Source organism: Macrosteles quadrilineatus, unplaced genomic scaffold, assembly GCF_028750875.1.
Source record: "Macrosteles quadrilineatus isolate MER2022 unplaced genomic scaffold, UCM_ALF_1.0 Scaffold_2__2_contigs__length_208266976, whole genome shotgun sequence".
In the NCBI taxonomy this organism is placed as follows: Eukaryota; Metazoa; Arthropoda; class Insecta; order Hemiptera; family Cicadellidae; genus Macrosteles; species Macrosteles quadrilineatus.
In genome coordinates this window covers 16864625-16889795 of record NW_026542595.1, presented here as the reverse complement: position 1 = coordinate 16889795, position 25171 = coordinate 16864625, and the positions used below count along the sequence as shown (strand labels likewise).

Here is a 25171-nt window from a genome sequence, read left to right as displayed (position 1 = left end):
GAAATTCCTGAAATAACCGTTGAAAAAAACTCAAAACTGCTGGGCCTGACAATTGATGAAGACCTCTCCTGGAACGACCACATACACAACCTGACCAAAAAACTTGCATCTGGTGTCCATGTAATAAAGAGGATGAAATGGATAGGAGGCCTGGAAACAGCTAAGACAGCTTACTATGCTGTAATAGAATCGCATATAAGGTATTGCTTAATATCTTGGGGAGGAACATCAGAAGCAAACCTCAACAAAGTGTTGGTACTCCAGAAAAAAGCTGTCAGGGCACTCTCCGGCCTTGAGCGCTTAGACAGCTGCAGGGAAGCATTTAAATCCCTTAAGCTCCTAACAGTGACAGCACTCTACATCCATGGAGTTGTCCTGTACACAAAAAAACTCAACCTTCCCAGAAATGAGAATTTTCACTCCTACCACACCAGAAAAGCAGCCGACTACAACCTTCCGATCCACCACACTACACAATACAGCAGAAAACCCTCTTATATTGGCCGAAAAATCATCAACTCTCTTCCAAACAACCTCAAGAACGCAACAGGAAACCAATTCAAACAGCAACTCTGGAACTGGCTTGTGGACCGACCGGTGTACTCCCTTAAGGAATTCTTTGACCAATTATGAACTTTCAACACAAAAGAAAATGTAAACTGTTAAAACAATCTAAATGTTAAACATTCTGAATTTCTCTGACGCCATTGTATTTCTTAAAGAAATCACAAATAAAGAAAATTGTCTATTGTCTATTGTCTATTGTCTATTGTCTTAACCTAACCTAAAAATGTGTTGTATAGTGTTTGATAGACTAATTATTTATATGATACATAGTAACTGTAAGAAAAATATAATGTGTAACACGAGTGCAAGCTGTCTTTGCTGCACTTGAGTAAACATTTCTTTTGTGTGCGTATAAGTCACCCACTAGTTACACAAATAACTATATAGCACTAATTGAATTTCAAACATATCCAGTATGAAGCAAATTTGCAGCATATTCTCCATTTCACAACAGCACATTAAGTTTGTGATAACATTAAACCTAGGCCTATTCTATAAGGTGTAACAGAAGCTCAGTTCTTAGAACTGAAAACAAAACCAACATCCGTTTAAAATCCACCTAACAAACATCCTGTTCCACGGCTTCGATAGTTTCTGCAACTGTGCATCCGCTCGTCAAAGAGAGAGATAGAAGACAATCTGCGATGCTTGCTATTTTTGACAGGGAACCATCAAGTTCACGTGGACTATCTTGACTAATCAGAATCAAAGACACTGTATATCAAGAATAGAAATGCCCATTCATCTAGACAGTCTCCTCAACGGGGCCTTCAGATCGTCAACTCGCGTCGAAGTCCCGGTTCGGTCTTGTGTGTTAGTGTTTTTTTATATGGCCTGTTGCCTTCCATAGGCAGATTAAAATGTGTTAGTGTCCAGTGGGAATATCATCAAAAATGTATGTTATGGCTTATTTAATTTGTATATTGTTCAGTAGCTGCTCGCCAACTCAAAAATGACAAATCACAATTTAACAATTTCAAGATGATAGTTAGAAGTTAAATTCATAAGCTTTTATTTTAAGTTTGTTGGAGTAAAAAAGGTAATTGCTCTCCTTTAACATACCCTTTTAATTCAATGTTGGTTATAGTTTAGGTAGCATTTGTGCTGGTCATTTACTTTGTATTAGATATATTTATAACTAGCTTTGTAACCGTCCTTCGTACAAGGTTGGCGTATTAGTATAAAATGCTTATTGCAGTTATACTCGTGCTTTGTGTATTGCAATTGGAGAGGACACGGTTTAAGGAAATTTTGTTCTTTTAATTTACGGTATGCTATAGTATAGCACATCTACCATAGCCATAATGTTCTACCACTGCCCCTAAACAATAAAATAAGTGAAATTCTCATTTTCACATCTTTTTGTTGCTAGTTGGTTCAAATTAGATGTTGTTATAAATACAAAAAAAATTAATAGTGCTGCACCCTGTTGGTGAACCTTATAACTTTTTAATGCTATTTAATATCATAGAACCAACTTTAAGAGTTGAAACAGCTGACAAAATTATTTTATTCGTTTTAAATATGAATACTCATAAGGTTAACATGGGAATCTCTAGAGTGACTGGGGCGGAGCCCAAAAGGATTTTTGAAATAAGAATGTGTCTATAAAGTCCAGGATCTGAAGGGGGTTGAGCATGCATGAAAAGGGTGACGCAATTTTATTTCTGATTGTTGTTATAGGCACTATAGTGATTGTTTAATTTGATAAAAAGTAAAAAGTATTTTTTAACATTCAAGTTGTTTCTCTTTATTCTATAACTGTTTACAATCAATATCATTGCTTAATTATTATTGACAACATATGTTAAACAAATTATTTTAAACAAAGACTTTTAAGTAAGTAATATACAAACATCTCCCTTTTTTAGCCGTCTTGACTGTCCTTCTTTTTTAACATAGATTTAATTTTTCTTATATGGTGTGTGTTTCTTCTTAAAACAACATTACTTTCTAATTTTACCAAATAAGAACGAGGTTCAGGTAATTTTTTAAAAATCACACCAGGATTCCAAAATTTGGTTTTAATATCCTGTACTAAAACCTCTTCTCCAACTTGGAATTCATCTTCTTTTTTCAAGGCTGATCTGTTATACATTTGTTCTTGATACCTTTTGCTTTCATTTATGCTTTCATGTACCTCAAAAGAAACTGTTTTAGGCTGTAAATAACTGTTTGGTATAGGTAGTTTTGATCTTATGTGTCTGCTGTTTAAAAGCTGAGAAGGTGAATAGTCCAGGTTTGCAACAGGTGAGTTTCTATAATTTAATAAGAAGAGTTCAAAATCCTGTTTACTTTCAGCACTCTTCTGTAACATTTTCTTTACAATTCCTACAGCCTTTTCTGCTAGTCCATTACTTTTTGGATAGTGAGGACTTGATGTGATTATTGTAAAATTCCAATTTATAGAAAACTGTTTCATTTCATAGCTATTAAATGGTTGATTATCAGCCACCAAATACATAGGGATCCCATTTCGACTAAATAGCTCTTTGAATTTACCAATTATTGTATTACTGTTATTACTGTTCAACTTAAATACATCAATCCAACGTGAATAAAAGTCAACAGTTACAAGATAGTATTTACCTGCATATTCAGCAATATCAGCTCCAATCTTGATGAAGGGTATTTGAGGAACACTGTGAACTTTTAAAGGTTCATTCAATTTTGAACGTTGGTGTTTCATACATATAGAACATTGAGATACTGTATTTCTTATGTCTGATGACATTCCTGGCCAGTAAAAAAATAAATTGGCAGTTTTCAATATTTTAGTTGTTCCCAGATGAGTCTCATGCAGGTGTGACAGCATAAATTTCCTCAGTTTACTTGGTATTATAAGTTTGTCATTCAAATAGAGTAATCCATCTTGATGAGTTACATCATTTCTCATATTGAAATAAGTCTTTAGATCACCATCATTAACAGATTTTGGCCATTGGGTTTTACAAAATTGTATAACTTTGTTTAAAACATCATCATTTCTTGTTTCCTCTTTAAATTCCTCAAGTCTTCTATCACTAAACTTCACTTCAGAAGATTCAATACAGTGCACAATACCATCTAAGGGTTCATGCCATTCAACCTCATCTTTAATACCATTCCGAGATAAAAAATCTGCAATATGCATGTTTTTTCCTGGCAAATATTTTAGTTTAAAACTGTATATCATCAATTTAAGTCTGAGCCTTCTTATTCTGTTATTGACAATTTTAAACAATGGCTTATTAAAAATTGACAACAGAGGTAAATGGTCAGTAAAAATTGTTACATTTTCATTTCCATATATATAGTTGTGGTATTTCTTGCACGAAAAACAAATAGCTAATAATTCTTTTTCAATTTGAGCATAATTAACTTCTGCTGTGGTCAGACTTCTAGAAAAGTAACTAACAGGCCTGCCATTTTGCATGCAACAACACCCTACAGAATCCTGTGAAGCATCACATTGTATTTCAATAGGAAGAGATGGATCAAAATTCCCTAAGACCTGATTACTACAGAGTGATTGTTTGATTTTTTCAAGAGCATTAGAATGATGTTCATACCATTGCCAAGGAACATTCTTTTTTAGTAAATCTCTAAGAGGTGATGCTATTGAAGCCAAATTAGGGACGAAATTTCTGATGTAATTTACCATACCTAAAAATCTTTGTAATTCTACCTTAGATGTAGGAGTTTTAAAATTCTTTATTGCTTCAACTTTTGAAGGATCCGGTTGCATCCCTTGTTCACTGAATATAGCACCAATATACTTTACCTTATTAACACAGTATTGCATTTTACTATAGTTAAATCTAATATTATACTGTTTTGCTCTTTCCATTACCTGCTTTATAATTTTATCATTTTCCTCTTTAGTATCAGTAGCAATGCACAAATCATCAAAATAGATTGAAGGACCTTTAATATCTTTGAAATATTTGTGTACCAATCTTTGAAATATTTCAGGTACACAAGAGAGGCCAAAAGGTGCCCTCAAAAATCTGTAAGTTCCAAAGATTGTGCTGAATGAACACATTTTACTGGATTCTTCATCTAGTTTTATATGATAAAACCCGTCTTTCAAATCTAAAATTGTAAAGTATTTCTTATTACTTAAGTTTGGAGCCAAGTCCTCTAGCAAAGGAATTGCATACCTCTCTCTTATGATATATTTATTAAGTTGTGTAGGATCAATACAGATTCTTAAAGATCCATTTGGCTTTTCTAGTACTACAATATTATTGACCCATTCAACCGGCTCTTCAACTTGCTTAATAATTTCATTGTCAACCAGCGAATTTAATGCCTTTTCAAATTTATCTTTAATTTTGTATGGTATTCTTCTAGCAGAACTTACTTGTGGTACTGCATCTTCCTTTAATTGTATCTTACAAATGTCAGGGAAACAACCCACACCATCAAAAACATCTTTATAATTGTTATAAATTTTTAATTTTTTTTCATCTTCTTTTACTGATAAACCATTAGCAACAGTATCTACCTTCTTTATTAAATTTAAACTTAGACAAGATTTCAGCCCTAGGATTGGAGTACATTCTCCACTGACCACTACTAACTTTACAACATCCATTTTATTTTCTGTCTCAATCTGTGCATCTATGTATCCTACTGGATTTATTTGAAACCCCCCGAATGAAATTAGTTTGTTTAGGTTTTTCTTCATCCTATTTTGTAGTTTATTTAGTTTTACAAAGGAATATGGGACAATGTCTACTTCAGACCCAGTATCAAGTTTCATTCTTACATTGAACCCTTCAACTTTAACACTTTTATACCAAGCTTTTTCTTGATTCCCAATGGAATCAACTACACAAACTGTGTTAATCTCATAGCCTTGGCAATTATGCACAAAAGAACTACTACTTTGATCAGTTACTTCGTTACATTTCTCATTAGAAAGAATATTTAAGTTTGTCCTACACATACTTGCAAAATGATTTGACTTTTTGCATTTACTACAGATTTTACCCCAAGCTGGACATTGTTGTTTTCCATGACTACCACCACATCTGTAACATTTAAAACATCTTTTACCTGTTTGGTCCTCCTCCAACTTACGTGTCCCAGCAAAGGTTTTAGTTACTTGATGAACTTCTTTCTTCTCATCATGAATATTTGTAATTTGAAGTACTTCTTTCTTCTCATTGATTTCATTCATATTTTGTTCAGTTAACTCCATCGTTTTGCAGGTTTCTATTACCTTTTCCAATTTTAGATCTTCTCTCAAAAGTTTTTCTTGGACATTTTTTGAACTTAATCCCAGTATTATCTGAGCTCTCAACAGTTTTTCCTCTTGTTCTTCAAATTTACATGGTTTGACTAAATTTTTTAGGTCCGAATAGAATTTATTAAATGGTTCATCTTGTTGCTGCTTTCTTTTGAAAAACTTATAAATATCCATGATTTCATTCCTCCTTGGCGTGCAATACTTCTCTAGTGCCTCTAATATCGTTTTTACTGTTTCTGGTTCATCTTGTTTGAAATCTTTATAAATTTTCAATGCTTCTTTTCCTAGTAGGTTTTTAAGCCTTGCTGCTTGTATAGAGTTAGGTTTCTTTTCGGTTTCAGTGGCTATAAAATATATCTCCACTTCTTCTTTAAATGTCCTAAAATTTTCCTCCAAGTTGCCTTCAAGGCTTAGGATATCCGGTTTGTTAAATTCCATTTCTGTGTATATTCTTCTGATATAATTCTTAATCAAATCTTTACCGACTGCGCCATGTTTAATTTGATAAAAAGTAAAAAGTATTTTTTAACATTCAAGTTGTTTCTCTTTATTCTATAACTGTTTACAATCAATATCATTGCTTAATTATTATTGACAACATATGTTAAACAAATTATTTTAAACAAAGACTTTTAAGTAAGTAATATACAAACAGTGATCACGAAAACGCATGTTGTCGCCCCCCAGCGTGGTCGACATCCCGGGGGGGGGGAGGGGGGCAATATGGCGGGGGGTGCTGTTTATTAAAACGCCAATAACTCGAGAACTATTCTAGGTAGAACATTGCAATAAACGTTAATTTACTCATAAAATTATGGTCTTTAAAAATTTTAACGTAGTGAAATTCGTATCTTTGTTGTTTTTTAAGTTATTTTAAATTGAAGCTAAAATCTTCAATTTACAAGGTAAAAATGGGTTTTTCCCATTTTTACCTTAATAACCAAACAATTTGCAATTTATTTCTTAAACCATTTTGTAGAGCCTAAAAAATAACAATTTAGTATAGCAAAGGGCTGTTGTATGCCTAATGGTTATGGAGATAATAGAAAAAACTTAAATTCAAAATTCCCATGTTATTCTTACGGAGAATAAAAAAAAAACGGTTGAAGTTTGCTTATATATGGATATATTATAATCAAATTTGGCAATTTTGTTTATTTCATACTAAGCTATCAACATTTCAATAAAAACTCACCTCAATACCTTCCCTGTAGCAGCAAACCTAGGTACTCATTAAAATTAATTTTATTTAAATAGGAAATAAAACTGACAGTTTTCAGGGAATATTTGAGTATAATATAATATTGAGTCTACAGGTTTACTGCGGCAGGGGTACTTTTTAAAGCAACCGACATTACAAGTACCAAGAGACACTTTTTAAGAATAAACATAGCTTTTATGTTTGTAGGTGTATGAATAAAAAAATTGATGAAAAATCAGGAAGAAATTAGAGGAAAAAACTGTTTTTTACATAGGTTATTGTTACTTTACAATTAAATTTAAATATAAATGCTGGGACATTTCATTATAGTATTGAGTAGGAGAACCGTAAAGGCAGAGTGCTACTGTGGAATTGAACTAACACAAGTATAAATAGGATACGACATTTGACTGTAAAAAACTTAACACAGAATTAAAACTTGGAATCAACTGCACAAACAATTATTTACTTAATTTTTACCACAAAACAACGCACGTAATCCATTGCGTCTGAACGTAATCCGTGTACGCTTGGAAATAGGTTCGCAACACTTAAAGATAATAATACTATGAGCAGCTGATTGACTATTATAACTACGATTTAACCTGTCCTTTCGTGTTTATAGTTACTTTCTGGACTTTTTAAAGGTTTTAAAAAAATCCTACGATCTTAACAAACAAGAAAATACCATTTAAGCATTTTTTTAGGAGCGGAAACCGCTTCAAATTGCAAAATACGGAACTATATTCTCAAGTCCAGAGCACATTTCTTGCCGAGGAAAAATAGCGTAGTGATACGGACCGGGTACTACTTTCTCTAGGGCACCTATTTGTGTTACCAGCTGAACCTAAAAACGTGTTGTATGGTGTTTGAAAGACTAATTATTTATATGCTTTATAGTGACTGTAGGAAAAATATAATGTGTAACACGAGTGCAAAAGGCCTTTGCTGCACTCGAGATCATTCCGCACGAGCCGCTTGCTCTTGTGTGCACACAAATAACTACAGTAAAACGCCGATTATCCGAATTAATTGGGACCGGGGTCGATTCGGATAATCAAAAATTCGGATAATCAGACACAGAATGGTAATAAAGAAAAACAAAGTGTTACACAACAAATGAACTTTATTGAGTGGATAACTAAGACATAATAGAGATGTTAAATTGAATTTAAGTACAAGTAGAGAAACAAATGCTGATATTTATAAAAACAAAACTACAGTACAATATAAAGTTCTTTACAAAAAGTTCTTTTACAACGCTTACTTGTACATCTCGATCAGCGTAAGTTGCCGTGACCTTGTAGCTCGTTTCCGCGCAGCTAAATCACGCAGGCGCCGGACGGCAAGAAGCTGTACACCGTCGCACTCTGGTTGTCGCTCCATCCATTTGAGGGCGTTGTCAAAGCACGTGAACGCCTCACTATGTGATGGTACACTTTCGTCTCCTGCATCTTCGTCTCCCCCGGTCTCATTGCTTTCATCTCCATTGTCCTGTTCATCCATGACACTCACAGCGATTTCATCATCAGTCATTATCTGGTATCCTTGATCGTTCCTATCACATTCCAACCACTCTTCCATATCATTGACATCACACTCCGAACAACCCGCAATCTCCTTAGCCATGTTTACTAACTCCCCAACTGACGGCAATTCCGGTTCGTCTTCATCAACGCCAGCAGCTTCAGCAGTTAGTTCTCGTTCTTTAGCTTGCTTTTCTAACTCGAGTTGCTCTTTTGTCGACGTACCGTTTATTTTGTTCCAAGTCCGTTTAAGTGAAACACTTTTAACCATGTTCCAGGAGTCTGCAATCATGTAGCAACAGTCTTTTAAGTTGATTTTTTTGTACGAATCCAAAACTTGTTCCTCGTCGTTCTCTTCAGCTAGGAGCAATTTACGAAGCATCTGTTGTCTGTAAAGACGATTTGTGCACTCAATCACACCCTGATCCATGGGCTGGAGCAGACTTGTCACGTTAGGAGGTAAAAAGAGACACTTAAATCTCCCCTTTTCTCTCACGAGAAGATCTAGTGAAGGATGCGTCAGCGCATTGTCCATGATAAGTAGAACCTTTCCCTTTTTTCCTGTTTCTTGTTTAAATTTTTTCACTTGAGGAATAAAAGTTTTGTCGTACCACTCCAAAAAAATAGTGCTCTCCATCCAAGCATTCTTCTGGTTGGTGTAAGTCACTGGTAAGTTGGCTACGTTCTTAAAAGCCCGTGGCTTCTTTGCTTTGCCGATCAATAATAAAGGAAGGCAATGGGTACCAGTAGAGTTCGCGCAGACCATTATAGTGACGCGATCTTTACTGACTTTGTGTCCGGGAGCACTTTGTTCTCTTTTAGATGCTAGGGTTTTTCTTGGCAAAGCTTTCCAATTCAAACCAGTCTCGTCAGCATTATACACAAGATCAGGGTCGTACATTTCTGTTTCTTTTTTAAATGTCTCCACAAATTTATTAGCAGCTTCACTATCAGCAGAAAGTTTTTCACCGGCAATATCCAATTCTCGAATGCCGTGCCGATTCTTGAAATTGCGTATCCATCCCGTGCTTGCCTTAAAATCAGCTACACCCATTTTTTCACTGAACATTCGCGCCTTTTCACACAAAATAGGTCCTGAAATCGGTTGTCCAATAGATCTTTGTTGCAAAAACCAAGTAAAAACTGCATTTTCCAGCTGTTCATCTTTAGCCTTTTTCATCACTTTTCGTGACGAACATCTATTATCACTTTCCAACGTAGTCACAAAACTTAAAATCTTTTCACTGTTATTTTTTATGTCAGTAATCGTAGCCGCCCCGACACCAAATCTCTCCGCCAATACCTTTCCCGCCACTCCTTTTTTTAGTTGGTTGATTATTTCCACTTTGTTCTTCAGCGATAGGACAACACGTTTTCGTTTTGCACTCATTTTACTTGGTTATTTAACACACGTAACCATACAGTAATGAAGATCACAAGTTTGACAATCTCACAACTCTATAAAAAATCAGCGATCCGCACAATAGAAGAGGGAGGAGCTAACTGACCTAGAATCCGCCAAAAATCGATAGTTCGCGTGTCATTGGGTAGGGGGAGTGGCTGCAGGTGCATGCGCTGTACATTCTGCGCATCTAAACGCTGTCTCGATGTCAATTCACTACACCGCCGCGCGGGGTGGCGACGTCATTGTGTCTACGCGGCAGTCGGTCAAATTTTTGCACTTAGTTTTAATTTTTAATATTAAGCTTGGAGCCGATTCGGATAATTGGCGATTCGGTTAATCGGCGTTCGGATAGTCGGCGTTTTACTGTATTGTCAATCAGCTGATATACATTGTTGCATTATTTCCAACACGGTTTAGTGTTATGGAAATTTATTGTGAATAATGTCATAGAACACAAGTAGACTTCTCATCTCATTGTTAATTCTAAAGCTTTGTTCATATCTAGTTCATGTTGTCGACACTACTGGGCACTAGTGTCAACAAAATTGTATTTCTATTGTTTTACGGTTGATTTTATGATGACTGCTTTTCTTTTTTGTTACATGAAATAGGGACGAGCTATTGTTTATGGTATATTGATTTATTTGGCTTCATAAGTTTGAAAAAAATAACTGAAATAACAAGAAACAAATTTTATTTAATAAAAACACACCTCTAGCACCGGATGATCTAAAAGGATGACAAACTTACCTTTAAGAAGTATTTTTAATCTACGATAATATTCAACGTAGTGTTTCGCAACTTAATAAATGATGCAAATCCAGTCTCCTAAAACTTTAAACCGATATTTACTTTTTAAAAGTAAATCATTGGGTTTTGCCATGAAAAGTTTGAAATCAAGGCCCCATGCGTCATTTCAGTACCGGTATTTAATAAAATAACTATGTATTCTTCTACAATACATACTCTTAGAGCTTTTTAAAACAACATTTTGAGTTTTATCATAGAAAATAGAACCTTTAGGTTCTATTTTCTTTGGTTTTATTCACAATAAAAATTCAAAGACTAAACCTTTATAGTTAATTAATTAATCAAACAATGCATATCAGCTGATCGGCAATGAAGTAGAGAAAACAGGGATACCAAATTATGAGCTATGCTTGCCTTAACAGTGACTCTTGGAGCTTGTAATTTAGGTTGCTTAAAATAAACAGCTTGTAAACTGAAGATTTTAGCTTCAATTTAAAATAACGAAAAAATCAACAAAGATACAAATTTCACTACATTAACATTTTTAAAGATCATATTTTTATGAGTAAATTGACGTTTATTGCAATTTTCTACCTAGAATAGTTCTCGAGTTATAGGCGTTTTAATAAACGGCGCCCCCCACCATATTGCCCCCCCCCCCCCCCCCCGGGATGTCGACCACGCTGGGGGGCGACAACATGCGTTTTCGTGATCACTATAGTGCCTATAACAACAATCAGAAATAAAATTGCGTCACCCTTTTCATGCATGCTCAACCCCCTTCAGATCCTGGACTAATATGGTATTCGGGAATGTGAGCTATCACACAAATTGTCAGCACATGAACGGTATTTTTCAAGTTTACTTGTCACAAACATCCATCCATCCATCCATACATCCAAACTTTCTCACTCATAATATTAGTAGGATTATTACCAGCACAAGAATCCACAGTGCAGCATGACAATAGAGGATGAAGTACAGTGGTTCACACTTGAGTGTCGTATGAGGCCAGTATAGCGCACTCACAATACCTGAGATCTCCACAAGTACCTAGCAAAACACAATCAATATTACAAATATTAACTTACGTCTTATGGGAGCAAAAAAGTTACATTATATGCAGATAATACAACTTTTTTTATTCCAGTAATAACATACTTTACACATTTTAGCTACATTTTGTAAATTGCCTTCCGGATTACTTCACAAATTACATACTCCAGGAATAAGTTACCTTTATTCTGGCCATGTAATCCTAAAGTCGCCTGTAGGTGACCGGTTTCAAAGTCTATGATGTCATTGTCAAGCTAGATGTAAAATCTCTTACTCCTAGGAAGTCTTAAAAAAACGTAACACATAAACACAAACACAAACAAACAAAAAACTGTTAAATGCATGGCCATACAACTTATTACAACACGGTGTCGGGTTCAGGGAGTAGGTCTAGATTGATGCTGTGTCTTCCTCTCCCCACCTTCCCTTTAGAGTTATCAGCTGTTGATAAGATATTGTCGATATTTTAGATTTCTTCATACAAAAATAGTCTCTCAAGAATTTTAATCCCAGACTCTTTGTCCATTACTAGGTTTCCATTTCTGTCTTTACTACCATAGTTCAGTGCCGAGAATCCAGATTAGAAGAAGCGCATTGTTCTGTAAAAATCTCTAGCATTCTGCTTTTGTCAACTTTTTATCGAGGAATTCTATTTTGCATCTTCTGAGCAATAATTTAGTCTTTCTATTGATTTCTCAGTATTCCACTCCTAGCTGTTATGACCTTCTCTGTTCTTTTTCATTTGTCTTCTCGTTCCTTTGTAGATATTAAAATTATTATATCCACTACCTACATACACTATTACATTAATGTACCTACTGTACTTTGTGACAAGCCTATGTATGCTGTTATATGACAACTAGAGAACCCGTGCAGCTCAATGAGCCGCTTAGTATGAAACAAAACGCCGAGGAAAACGTTATGCTTAAATTCGAGAAATTATAGTTACATCTTAGACTTGTTTAAACACTTGTTAGAAACTAATCTTAAATATCTCTATTTGCGTCGTCAAGGTTCACCAACATTTTTTCTGCTCTCAGCTTTAACTGATGAATTCTAATGAATGCTAAATGATCTGCTTCAATTCGAGTTAAAATGTTGCAACAAAGTTTTTCCTTTATTGAGGATTGAAGAAAATTGTTGCCTTACTGATTAACTTAAACCTGTGTTAAGTAATATAAGTTGGGTCATTTTATTTCTTTGATTTGAGACATCCACCCAATCAAACGAATTTTCTCCGTAGAGAATCCTGAATACTGGGGTGATATCAACCATTTCATGTGCTCCATTTTTTACCCACAAACTCTAGGTTACCAACTGGACAGCAATAATCTGCTTTGAATAGGCTAAAGCAGCAACACTATTGGAAGTTGGTTAACGTATTTTAACGTGTTGTCTGTCAGTCACTGTATATGCCCCGCATCAGAGCGTTCTCACGTTGTTCAGTGGAGTTTCTCTTAATACCAGTCCCAAAGTTTTGAAAGTATGGATTAATTTGTCGAAATAGGTTGGATAACTCTTGTAGCTATAAGATTTGGATAGCAAATTTCATTTACACTTTTTGAACAGCGTATATTATTTGCCTCTCCTGAATCATAAATAAACTTGACCGTAACTACTCGATCTTTGAATACATAAACACTAATTCCTTCACTTATGTTTGGTTTAATATTGCCACTAAAACTTTCAATAGCAAATGAGTTTTTAAAACTTCTTATTTTTTACTTGAAATGTCTGAATTGTTTTGGTGAATTCAGGCAAAAAACTTTGTATAAGTTTGTCCAAGGAACTGGCAACATAACCTAGAAATAAACTATCTATATGCGTTTTTCTCAATTGAAGTAGAGCGAGAAATACAAAAGTTTACAATAAAAACATAAGGTCTGCCAAGATTTGGTATAATCTTATACTTGAACTTATCATAGTCAAGGCATTATTATACTTTGTACTGATTTTTTTTAAATATTTCGATCCGTCAGTGTCAGAGGTAAACATTTCTTGCATGCATTCATTTAATCTGCAATTAGGCAAGTTTACTCTACCACCGTAACAACACTATGTGCGTTGTATTTTTTTTACTTCCAAAGTAAGTTGCATAGCAGAACTGGCAAATATTAATCATCTCACCAAGTGAATGTGTATCTGATAGACCAGACCTCTCTTTTTCTACTGTCCTCATACACATAAGATATACTATTATTATTTGTCTCCTCCTCCCGTTTTCAATATTTCTTCTTTGAAAATAAAAATTGGTGTAAATACCTGCTTCTTGTAATCCAAATTGTTGCTGTTATGACGCAACTAGTTTCGACTTATCACGAAGTCATCTTCGGGCGTCCAGGGGATGTCAATTCACTTCATCAGAAGGTTGTCAATACACACATACGTTCATACACGAACATGGTCACGGTTACGAACAAAAACACAGACACGAACATTGAAACGAAAAAAGTACGATTTAACGAGTAAAAGCTAAAAATGGTAACACCGGTGAGGATTATGCGTCACGGCCGGATGGATGTAGCGTCTAGACTGCCGGTCAACGTGGACGGTTGGCGCTGTGACGTCATTCCTTTGTTCTTGTTATCAGTCAGCTGTCCCCATTCATCCCCGACTCTCTCTCAAGTACCTTAATGGCCGTGTCGTAAATATAATTAGATTGGAAGGATAGTTTGTCATTTAAAATATTATGTTTGTCAAATTTCACAGCTCAGTATATTTCAAACTCTTCAAGTGTATTTTTGTTAAAATGGTCGTTAGATATATGCAGTACGGACATGTTGCTGTCAATATTAGTGTAGTTGTGATTATCAGAAACCAGGTGTTCGGCAAAGGTTGATGTTTGAGCGGATGTTGTCTTCTTTGGGAGATGTTCTTTAAATCTTTTCTTGAAAGAGCGAGCTGTCTGGCCAATATAATACTTAGGGCAGTCGTCGCAACTGATCTTATAGACGCCAGTCTTGTCAAAAACAGTTGTCAAACAGTCTTGTCAAAAACAGAGTTGTCGTCTGAGGCTGCTCTTTCAACAAAGATCCAAGTTTGTTAGCTGTTTTGAAGGAATTCTTCATTGAACTTAATTGAGGCATTTTCTGTTTTTTCAACAAAACTGATTAACTGTTTAACTTGTTCTTAACCTACTGAATATTACAAAGTATTTACTCCCTAAAAGCTAATAAGTTTCCTTTTATAAACAGCTGTTTTTTTGTTTTAAAATTTGTTCTATGTATTTCTTATGGGGAAAATGCGACCTTTGAGAGGATCTCACGCCCTCTATAGTAGGAATTTTAAAATTTTAAAACCTTATTGCAAAATTACATATTGAGACGAATCTTTTGACACCTTAAACGTTGAAATTGGTCCACAAATAAGGGAGGAGTTGCGTTAACAAAAAACGTATTATATATATAAGATGTCAATGATTTATATAATCCACAAGACAAATAAATGATTTGATTTGATTCAGACTGCAGTCATTGGTCTATTTATTTATGTTTCAACTCAAATAGGGTGATGGCCAGGGCCACTTCAATAAATATGGCCAGTGCCCAGGGGAGCAAGAAGTTTTACGTTTGTTGAGGGCGCATGGATGAGAAAAATTCCCCACGATGCAAGTTGAGAGAATTATTCTTGTAATTATCAAATACAAACCGTGGGGTTTGAAGTAGCTTATTTGATGTGTTCTACTATACGTACTCAACACCAATTAAAATGCTTTATCAGAATAAAGATATAATAAATTCTCCCACCACAGCAAAAACATCCAATCCAAACTGGGCTCTCGACATGACATGGTAAAGCTTGACTCTGGACGCTTAATCAAAAGGCATATCAATCAACTCATAAAAACGAGAGTACCGCCTAAAACGACAAATTAACGAGGTAGAAGATAAAGACGCTCTTCTAATTAACAGTCAGAAGATATTCAAAGACGTACTGTTAGGTTTAATATTCCAGGGATACCATCATTACAACGATCTTACAATCAGGAATTTCCATTTACCTAGCTGAAATTCCACTAAATTAATCCCCTTAAAATTGTCAGATTTATTTCCTAGTTAAATATCATTAATTTTAATGAGTATGTGTTGTCATATGTGTTTAAAAACATATGGTGTTAGAATATTATTTGTTTAGTTTTTGTACATTCTGGATCTTGATTTATTGTAAAAGCTACCTAATAAAGTATTTGTTTTATTAAAACTATATTTTAATTTAACTTACGATAACACTACATGGTGGCAGTGGGTTTTTTTATTGTTTTAGCAATACGGTACATAAAGATGAAAGGTTTTAGTGTTCCTTCCCCAGAACATTTTGATTTTAAAGGAGAAAACTGGTCTAAATGGAAAACCTGTTTCTTGCGCTTTCATGCGGTATCTGGGCTCACCAATGAAGACGAACCATTTCAGGTAAACACCTTACTATATATGATGGGCGAAAAGGCCGAAAGCATATTTGAATAATTTAATTTGACATCTGAGGAAAGTAAAAGTTTCAAGACTGTTTTAACAAAATTTTATACATATTTCGCTCCTTCTAAAAATGTAATCTATGAGAGGTACATGTTTCATACTAGGGTTCAACATGAGGAAGAGTGTGTTGAAAGTTTGATTCATGATCTTCATGAGATGGCTTCTAGATGCGATTTTCCTGCTTCTTATAAAGATGAGGCTATACGAGATCAACTTGTTGTAGCGATTAGAGACTAAAGTTTATCTGAAAAACTACAAATGAATGCAGATCTAACACTTAATTCTGCTGTCTCAAATGTTAAGCAAGCCGAATCGGTTAAAATGCAACAATAATTGATGAGGTCCAGGTCTTCTGAACATGCACTAACTGCAGATAAAGTCACTTCAAGGACTTGGGGCACTAAATTTGCTCAGAAACCTCCAGTTGATTCCAATTCGTCCAGTAACAATTACTACAATCAATGCCAGTGGTGTGGTAATGCTCAACATGAACGACCAAAATGTCCTGCCCGGAATATTTTCTGTCGAAACTGTAACAGGAAGGGCCATTTTGCTAAATGTTGCCAGTTCAAAAATGTCAAGGAAATAAATTCAAATCCTCTTCAAGATGAAGTTATTAAGAATGACAAATTTGTGGGGTCTATTAATCCTCAAAAGAATCCTAAAGCCATTTTGGTCAGCTGAAGTTAAACTAAATGGAGTATGTATTCAAGCTAAGATAGACACTGGAGCTGACGTTTGTGTTTTGCCCCAATCACTTTATAAGTTGAAATTTTTTATGTACCCACTAAATTCAAGTAACAAAGTTTTAATTGGGCCTAACGGATCTGTCCTTAATATCTTAGGCGTATTCGAGGGTACAATCCAGTACAAGAATCAATATTGTAAGTCTCAGTTTTATGTAATATCTGGTGCTGATAGAACCCTTTTGAGCAACGAAGTTAGTGAAAAATTGGGTCTAGTTAAAAGGATGTTTCGAGTCAACTCAACTGGTTCATTTGATCCCTTTACATCATACCCTGAACTTTTCAGCGGTCTTGGTGATACACAAGCTCATTATAATATAAAATTAAAGCCAAACGCTGAACCGTACTCTCTCAAAGTTCCAAGGCGTGTTCCCCTACCCTATAAAGATGCTGTAAATAAAGAACTGGATGCAATGTTGGATAAAGGTGTTATCGTGAGAGTAGACATTCCGACTGACTGGTGTTCACCTCTTGTCATTGTCCCTAAAAAGGACAATTCAATATGACTTTGCGTGGATTTTACTAAACTTAATGAGAGTGTTAAACGAGAACTATATCCTGTGCCTTCAGTAGAATACACTCTGGGACAATTAGATGGTGCTAAGGTGTTCTCGAAACTAGATGCTAACTCGGGTTATTGGCAATTACCCATAACAGAAGAAGCTTCATATTTGACTACTTTCATCACACCTTTTGGAAGGTTCAGATTTTTACGACTTCCTTTCGGGATTTCCACTGGTTCAGAAGTATTCCAGCGTCAAAAGGCTGAATCACTTGAAGGGCTTCAAGGTGTTGTTTGCCATTTCGATGACATAACTATATACGGGAAAGATATGGAAGAACATGACAAAAATTTGCATAGTGTTTTGTGTAGGCTCCAGGAAAAGGGCTGGACACTTAATAGATCAAAATGTGTGTTCCGGCATGACAGTATCAGTTTACTAGGCCATCTTGTAACTAAAAATGGTATTAAGCCAGATCTCCAGATTAATCCAGAAGTTGAGACTATCCAAAAACTCAAGACGCCAACTAATGTTAAAGAACTAAGGAGAATTCTAGGTGTTGTCAGTTACGTAGCCAAGTTTATTCATAATTTGTCGACCATAGTTCATCCACTACATGCTTTACTGCAAAGAAATACAGAATTTGTTTGGGGGCCTGATCAAGACCAAGCTTTGGAAAAGATTAAACTGTCATTGATGTCCGAACCGTGTCTCGCTTTATACAGCATGTCTAAAGAAACCTTCCTCTCAGCGGATTCCTCGTCAAACGGTATTGGAGTTGCACTACTTCAGCTTCAAGAAGATGGAACTAAACGTCCTGTGGCCTATGCTTCGAGAAGTTTGACATCAGCCGAACGTAATTGGGCTCAAATAGAAAAAGAAGCTCTAGTGATTGCATGGGGGTGTGAACGATTTGAACACCTCATTTTAGGGTTGCATTTGCATATTGAGACAGACCATAAGCCCTTGCTCTCCATATTCAAGATAAAGGACTTGGACAATATTACTCCCAGGCTTCAGAGAATACGACTCCGACTGATGAGATATACATATGATATTACCTACACGCCCGGTAAACAGTTGATTTTGGCTGATGCACTGTCTCGAGACACAGAGAACTCTGAAGAGGAATGGGAACTTACAGAGGAAATCCTTGCATATATACAAAATATTGACACTACTCTACCATCAGTTTCGGATGAAAAGTTGCGAGAGATAAATCAAGAAACTATGAAAGATGAAACTCTAAAACATGTGTCACAGTATTGTGTGAAAGGTTGGCCAGAAAAATCTAAGATTCCAGAGGATGTATTGCCCTACTGGTATCATAGAGAAGATATAAGTGAGCAAAATGGTATACTTCTCTTTGGAAGTCGTATTATAATACCAAATTCTCTAAGAGCTAATGTACTAAGAAGTATTCATGAAGGACATCAAGGCATAACAAAGTGTAGATCTTTTGCAAAATTGACTGTGTGGTGGCCTCGTCTTTCTCAACAAATCAAAGAACTAATAGAAAATTGCAAGATATGTGCAGAAAATCGCGCTACGAGAGCAGAGCCGCTGATACCAACCCCTTATCCGGACAGACCTTGGCAAATAGTGGGTGCCGATTTGCTGAAGTGCAAAGGTCACTGGTATCTCTTAATCTCAGACTATTATTCCAGGTTTATGGAAATTGCTAGACTAAATGACTTAAAAATAAGCACTATTGTGACATATACAAAGTCCATCTTCGCACGTCATGGTGTACCTGAGACAGTAAGAGCAGACTGTGGTTCTCAATTTGACTGCTGTCAATTCAAACAACTTGGTCGTGATTATGGATTTAAATTGATTACATCAAGCCCAAAATTCCCACAAAGCAACGGCTTCATCGAAGCGCAAGTAAAAAAACTTTAAGTACTACTTAGAAAAAAGTGATGATCCCTAAAAATGCTACTTATGTTAAGAGCAACCCCTCTAGAAAATGGGAAAAGTCCAGCGGAATTACTTTTCGGGAGAAGGATCCGCAATTATGTTCCAATAATGTCTGATCAACTAAGACCCTATCTGGTAGACGCTGAAAAGTTAAGGGAAAAGGAAGAAGCAAGAATTGATCGTCAAAAGATTTATTTTGACAAAAGACATGGAGTCAAAGAATTGCCTACTCTACCTGATGGAGCTCAAGTCCATATAAAGGACAAGAATCAAGAAGGAACTATATTAAACAAACATCCTGCACCTCGATCCTATATAATTCAAACGCAAGATGGTTGTTTGCGGAGGAACAGAAGACCACTGCAAAGATTTAGCACTACTATGCCTTCTGATCACTCTCAACCAGTCCTTCAGAACACCTCAGAAGATCAGAACCTTTTGATCATCCTGCAATGGCATCGCAGACAATTCCTTTAGCGAATCTAAGAAGATCATCAAGACAATGCAAACCTACCCGGAGGTTCGATCTTTAAATGGGAGATGTGTTGTTATTCATATGTGTTTAAAAACATATGGTGTTAGAATATTATTTGTTTAGTTTTTGTTGGTAAACATTCTGGATCTTGATTTATTGTAAAAGCTACCTAATAAAGTATTTGTTTTATTAAAACTATATTTTAATTTAACTTACGGTAACACTACAGAGTACAGTAGACTCCCTCTTATCCGGACACTTTTTAACCGGACTACACTCGGCGGAAATGTCATCTCTTTAACAGGACAATTTTTATCAGCACATCGGTTTAACCGGACTAAATCGGCAGGAAGTGGGCGGTACTGAAACGACTGTTCTTGTGGGAAACATTAGAGGCCAGTGATCACGTGTCTAAATAAGTAATAATCATTATTTGCTTATACAGTATGCATTAAACAGTCCGTTTTAACAAGTTTTTGGGTACGTTATCCGGAATGGCCTCGGTCCCGAGGAGTCCGGATAAGAGGGAGTCTATTGTACTTAGGTTTGCTGCTGCAGGGAAGATAATAAGGTGATCAAGAAGAAAATTAAGAAAAGAAGTTAATTTAACTCAAATTTAGAAAACAATGTGAAACACAAAGAAGAAAAGAAATTCATGTGCGTCCCATAAAACAAAAATTTAAACAAAGCAATAAGGAAAACATTCAAACACACTCCAATCAAATTAAGTTACAGAACAAAAAATAACATTTTTTAAATTATACACAATAAAACCAACAATCCTACAACAAACAATGCAGCAAACATATACAACCTATCTGGTATCTACAAAATTAATTGCTCTGACTGTGACAAATACTACATTGGACAAACCTATCGAAATTTTAAAGTTAGATTCAACGAACACATACAAGCATATACATCGACGAACAAAACATCAATGAAATCAAATTTTGCAGATTATTTATTTAATTCCAAACATAAGTTTACTAATATTGAAGAAAACTTTACAATATTAGAAATTGAAAAAGACAGAGAAAAATTGAATGTAAAATAAGAAATTAATATTTATATGAACTACAAAAATAACAAATCAAATATTTTAAATACAATGATTTCAAAATTAAATAATCCAATATATGAAACAATAGCAAAATTGAGAAAATATTAATGAAAATAAGTACAAACATATCATCCTATACTCTAATACGAGCAATGTTTGCTTGTATGTATGTATGTATGTATGTATGCTTGCTTGCAGAAATATATCGAAAACGGCTCCGACGATTTTCTTCAAATGTTGTAAATAGTTTATTCCTGGCCTAAAAACAAGTTTACTGCAGTTAGCACTGCCAACAAAAATCTAATTACGTAGAAAAACAAAACTGAAAGTCACATTTTTTTAACATTAGTCTTATGGGTTGCTAAGTAGCCATGTTGATTGAATTAAATAACAAGGAACAAAATATCTATCCACAGTATACTAGCAAATTACAAATACAGTACAAAAGGAAAAACATCAGTTGTTACTATTGAGTAAAGATTATACTGAAGATTACTCGATACATTGTTGCAGGACTTTTTTTATCTATAATTATAGTAAAGGCTTGCAGTGTGGAGTGTGGGAACTGTTTATGACGATTAGATTAATTTATCTGCAATCCTAAAATGCTATTGGAAGGGAGGGAAACAGGTCCGCGACATAGAAGTGGTGAAGGAAGTAGTAAAGGCAAGCAGTCCGGAGTGTAGGAACTGTTGATGCCGATTAGATTAAGGTATCTGCAATCCTAAAATGCCACGGGAAGGGAGGGAAACAGGTCCGCGACGTAGGAAGTGGTAAAGGAAGTAGTAAAGGTGAGCAGTCTGGAGTGTGGGAACTGTTTATGACGATTAGATTAAGGTATCTGCAATCCTGATATGCTATGGAAAGGGAGAGAAACAGGTCCATGACGTAGGAAGTGGTGAAGGAAGTAGTAAAGGCGAGCAGTCTGGAGTGTGGGAACTGTTTATGACGATTAGATTAATTTATCTGCAATCCTAAAATGCTATTGGAAGGGAGGAAAACAGGTCCACGACGTAGGAAGTGGTGAAGGAAGTAGTAAAGGCGAGCTGTCCGGAGTGTGGGAACTGTTAATGAGGATTAGATTAAGTTATCTACAATCCTAAAATGCTATGGGAAAATGCGAGCAGCCCGGAGTGTGGGAACTGTTAATGACGATTAGATTAGGGTATCTGCAATCCTAAAATGCTGTTGGATGGGAGAGAAACTGGTCCGCCACGTAGGAAGTGGTGAAGGAAGTATTAAAGGTGAGCAGTCTGGAGTGTGGGAACTGTTATTGGGGATTAGATTAAGTTATATATAATCCTAAAATGCTAGGAGAAGGGAGGAAAACAGGTCCATGACGTAGGAAATGGTGAAGGAAGTAGTAAGGCTAGCAGTGCAGAGTGTGGGAACTGTCTGTGGCATTTATGTATCTGCAATTCTAAAATGGTATAGGGAAGGAGGGCAAACAGGTCCACGACGTAGGGAGTGGTGAAGGAAGTAGTGAAGGTGAGCAGTGTGGAGTTTGGGAGTGGATTAATGTATCTGCAATACTAAACTGCTTTCAGAGTAAACTAATGATTTTCCCCGAGCAAAGCTCGGTCCCCAGGTACTAGTATATAAATTAATCAATGAAGACAAAATTATGTTACCAGTTAGAAAAGTTTTATAATATCATATGTTATTTTTTTATTTACACATTTTATTTTGATTTTTTTTTACTTTGAAAATGGCCTTAGAGCGGAAACTAAAGTCAGAAAATGTTTTAATAAATAATTTTTACTTGGGTACTAAGTTTATTAATGTTTAATCTTTATTTATATATAGTAGCCCTATTATTCTATTTTTCATATATATATATGTCCGTTAGCGCAATAACTCGAGCAAAAATGATCCGATTTTCATGAAATTTGGTACAAAGGTGTAAACCTACGTTTATTCAAATGAGTTCGCAAAACAGTATAATCGGATGTTTATGGATGTATTTAGGAAATTTTGTTTATTTAATACTAAGCTATCTACACATAGCAATAAAAAAACACATCTCAATATCTTCCCTGTAGCAGCAAACCTAGGTACTCACTCAAATTAATGATAATTAAATAGGAAATAAATCTGATAATTTTTAGGGAATATATTAGTAGAAATCCAGCCAGGTTAATGGAAATTTGCTTAGTCTGCAGGTTTGCTGCGGCGAGGGTATTATTAATATAGACTAGCAGCCGGCACCACTTAGTGACTTCAAAATCTGTGATATATACATAGCTGAAGGGTGAAAACTATTATTTCTTATCATATCCTTATTATTTTCATTGCAGGCACGATCTCTTTGAGGCATCTTAGTAATAAAATTACAAATGCTAATGAAACATACTATGAAAACACAAAATCTCTTCTTTCAAATAACGTTACAATATATTACCTAAATTCCCTAAAACATCAATAAAACATAGCCTACTATGTAAACACACAATCCTATAAAAACACAAAATCCAACGTAAGACATTTTCACCTTCTATTTGAATCTATCAATTGAATCTATTTGAACGGATGGTGTTGTTGGCCTCTGGGGAGGTCTTAAAACAAAAATGTAAATCGGTCCAGGTCTTACCTAATGGTAATAGCTTATTCCCTATATGGTTAATTCGCTAAAAGCTAAATTAGTCTTTGGACAGAAAATAAGAATGACTTACAATTAAAATGAGTAAAAGAGCAGCCACCCATCTTGATTTCATAGGTTTAAATCTTTGAGATGGAAGTGTTCCTAGCACTGGCTGTAAGTATTCGGTTTCATCACCTATCATATTCCTGAAACAAAAAACACATGTTCGGTGCAAAATCAGTAAATTCAACACTTACAACTTGTATGTACTTCAACACTTATAACTTCAAACATTTATTGGAAGTACAGAAAAATACTATTTTCAAACAGGCCTGAAAGAATCTTACCAGAATATTTTTTAAAGGGCCTACATTTGATAAACCATACACTAGCATATTAAAGAGTTTTATACATACTTAAATTTTATGAGACTTTAATGTTCAGCCATGACAACGGGAGCATTCTTGCACTGCCCGTTTTTTTACAATTTCAACTTAAGATGAGCGCTGGGATTTAAAATCCTGCCAGTTGGTGCATCAGTTATACGGTTTTTGTTGGAGAAAACTTAAAACCAAAACTACTCCTCAAGTTTCAAGGACTTTGTTGTTTTTTAGCGAATTTCCCAAATAGGGGCACCTATTACCGTTGGAATATAAGGGGGGGAGGACCGTAGGTTTGATATACAGGGTTAGGCAAAAGTCTGGAACCCCCCAGTTAACTTTTTAACGCGTTGCAGTAGGAAAACCAAACTCGGCACATATTTACAACATAAGAAAATGCACCTTTTCATCAAAGTTACAACTTTACCCCAGCACCCAAAATAGGGTATTTTGGGGGCATCCCCAAATTTTCAAATGTAAACACCTATCATGTGACTCCTCATTTTAAAGGGTTTATCAAGAGAAATTGAATGGCGCAAACCAGAGGTCAATATCGCACCCCTAATCAAAATGGCAGCCATTTTAATTTAAGATGGGCAAGCAAGATAAAGTCTGGACATCCCCAGTTAACTTTATAACGTGTGGCAGTGGGAAAACCAAACTCGGCACATGTTTACAACATTAAAAATGCACTTTTTCATTAAAGTTAGAACTTGTACCCGGCCCCCAAAATGGTGTATTTTAGGGGCAGCCCCAAAATTTTCAAGTGTAAACTAAACACCAATCATGTGACCCCTCATTTTAAAGGGTTTCTCAAGACAAATTAAATGGCGCAAACTAGAGGTCAATATCGCACCCGTAATCAAAATGTCAGTCATTTTGAAATATCCCCCCTATTAACTTTTTAACAGGTTATAGCAGGAAAACTAAACTCAGCAATAAAATGAGAGAATTCACCTTTTGGTCAGTATTAAAATATTAAATTTTTAATGTTAACTGGGTAGTGCGGGGTGGTTTGTAAGTATTCAGACTCTGGCTCGATTGGAGTGTAAAAATTGATTTGTTGATTTTCCATGCTTAACAATACGTTTGTTAGTAAAAATCACCCTGTTGCCATTTTTTATCACCTCTTTTTACTTTCAAAATCTAATAGGGAAATCTATTAGATCAAAATCTAAGGTTTTACTTTTAAAACCTTATACTCCGTTCAAACAACCGTGGCACCTGAGGGATTAGGAGGCCCCAAGGGTTTCCATAGGTTGTCCTAATCCGTCAGGTGCCACGGCTGTT

The 25171-nt window shown here is 35.4% G+C and overlaps 1 protein-coding gene across 1 annotated transcript in view; it reads right to left on the bottom strand.

The window, feature by feature from the left end:
* LOC128983964 (uncharacterized) overlaps positions 1 to 25171 on the bottom strand; it is a 91160-nt gene that overhangs the window by 48450 nt on the left and 17539 nt on the right. Inside the window, exons 2-3 of the mRNA XM_054403242.1 lie at positions 23593 to 23707; positions 11622 to 11738 (exon numbers count right to left, since the gene is read on the bottom strand). Coding sequence (XP_054259217.1) covers positions 11622 to 11738; positions 23593 to 23703 — 228 coding nt within the window. The 5' untranslated portion in view covers positions 23704 to 23707. The remainder of the gene's footprint in view (positions 1 to 11621; positions 11739 to 23592; positions 23708 to 25171) is intronic.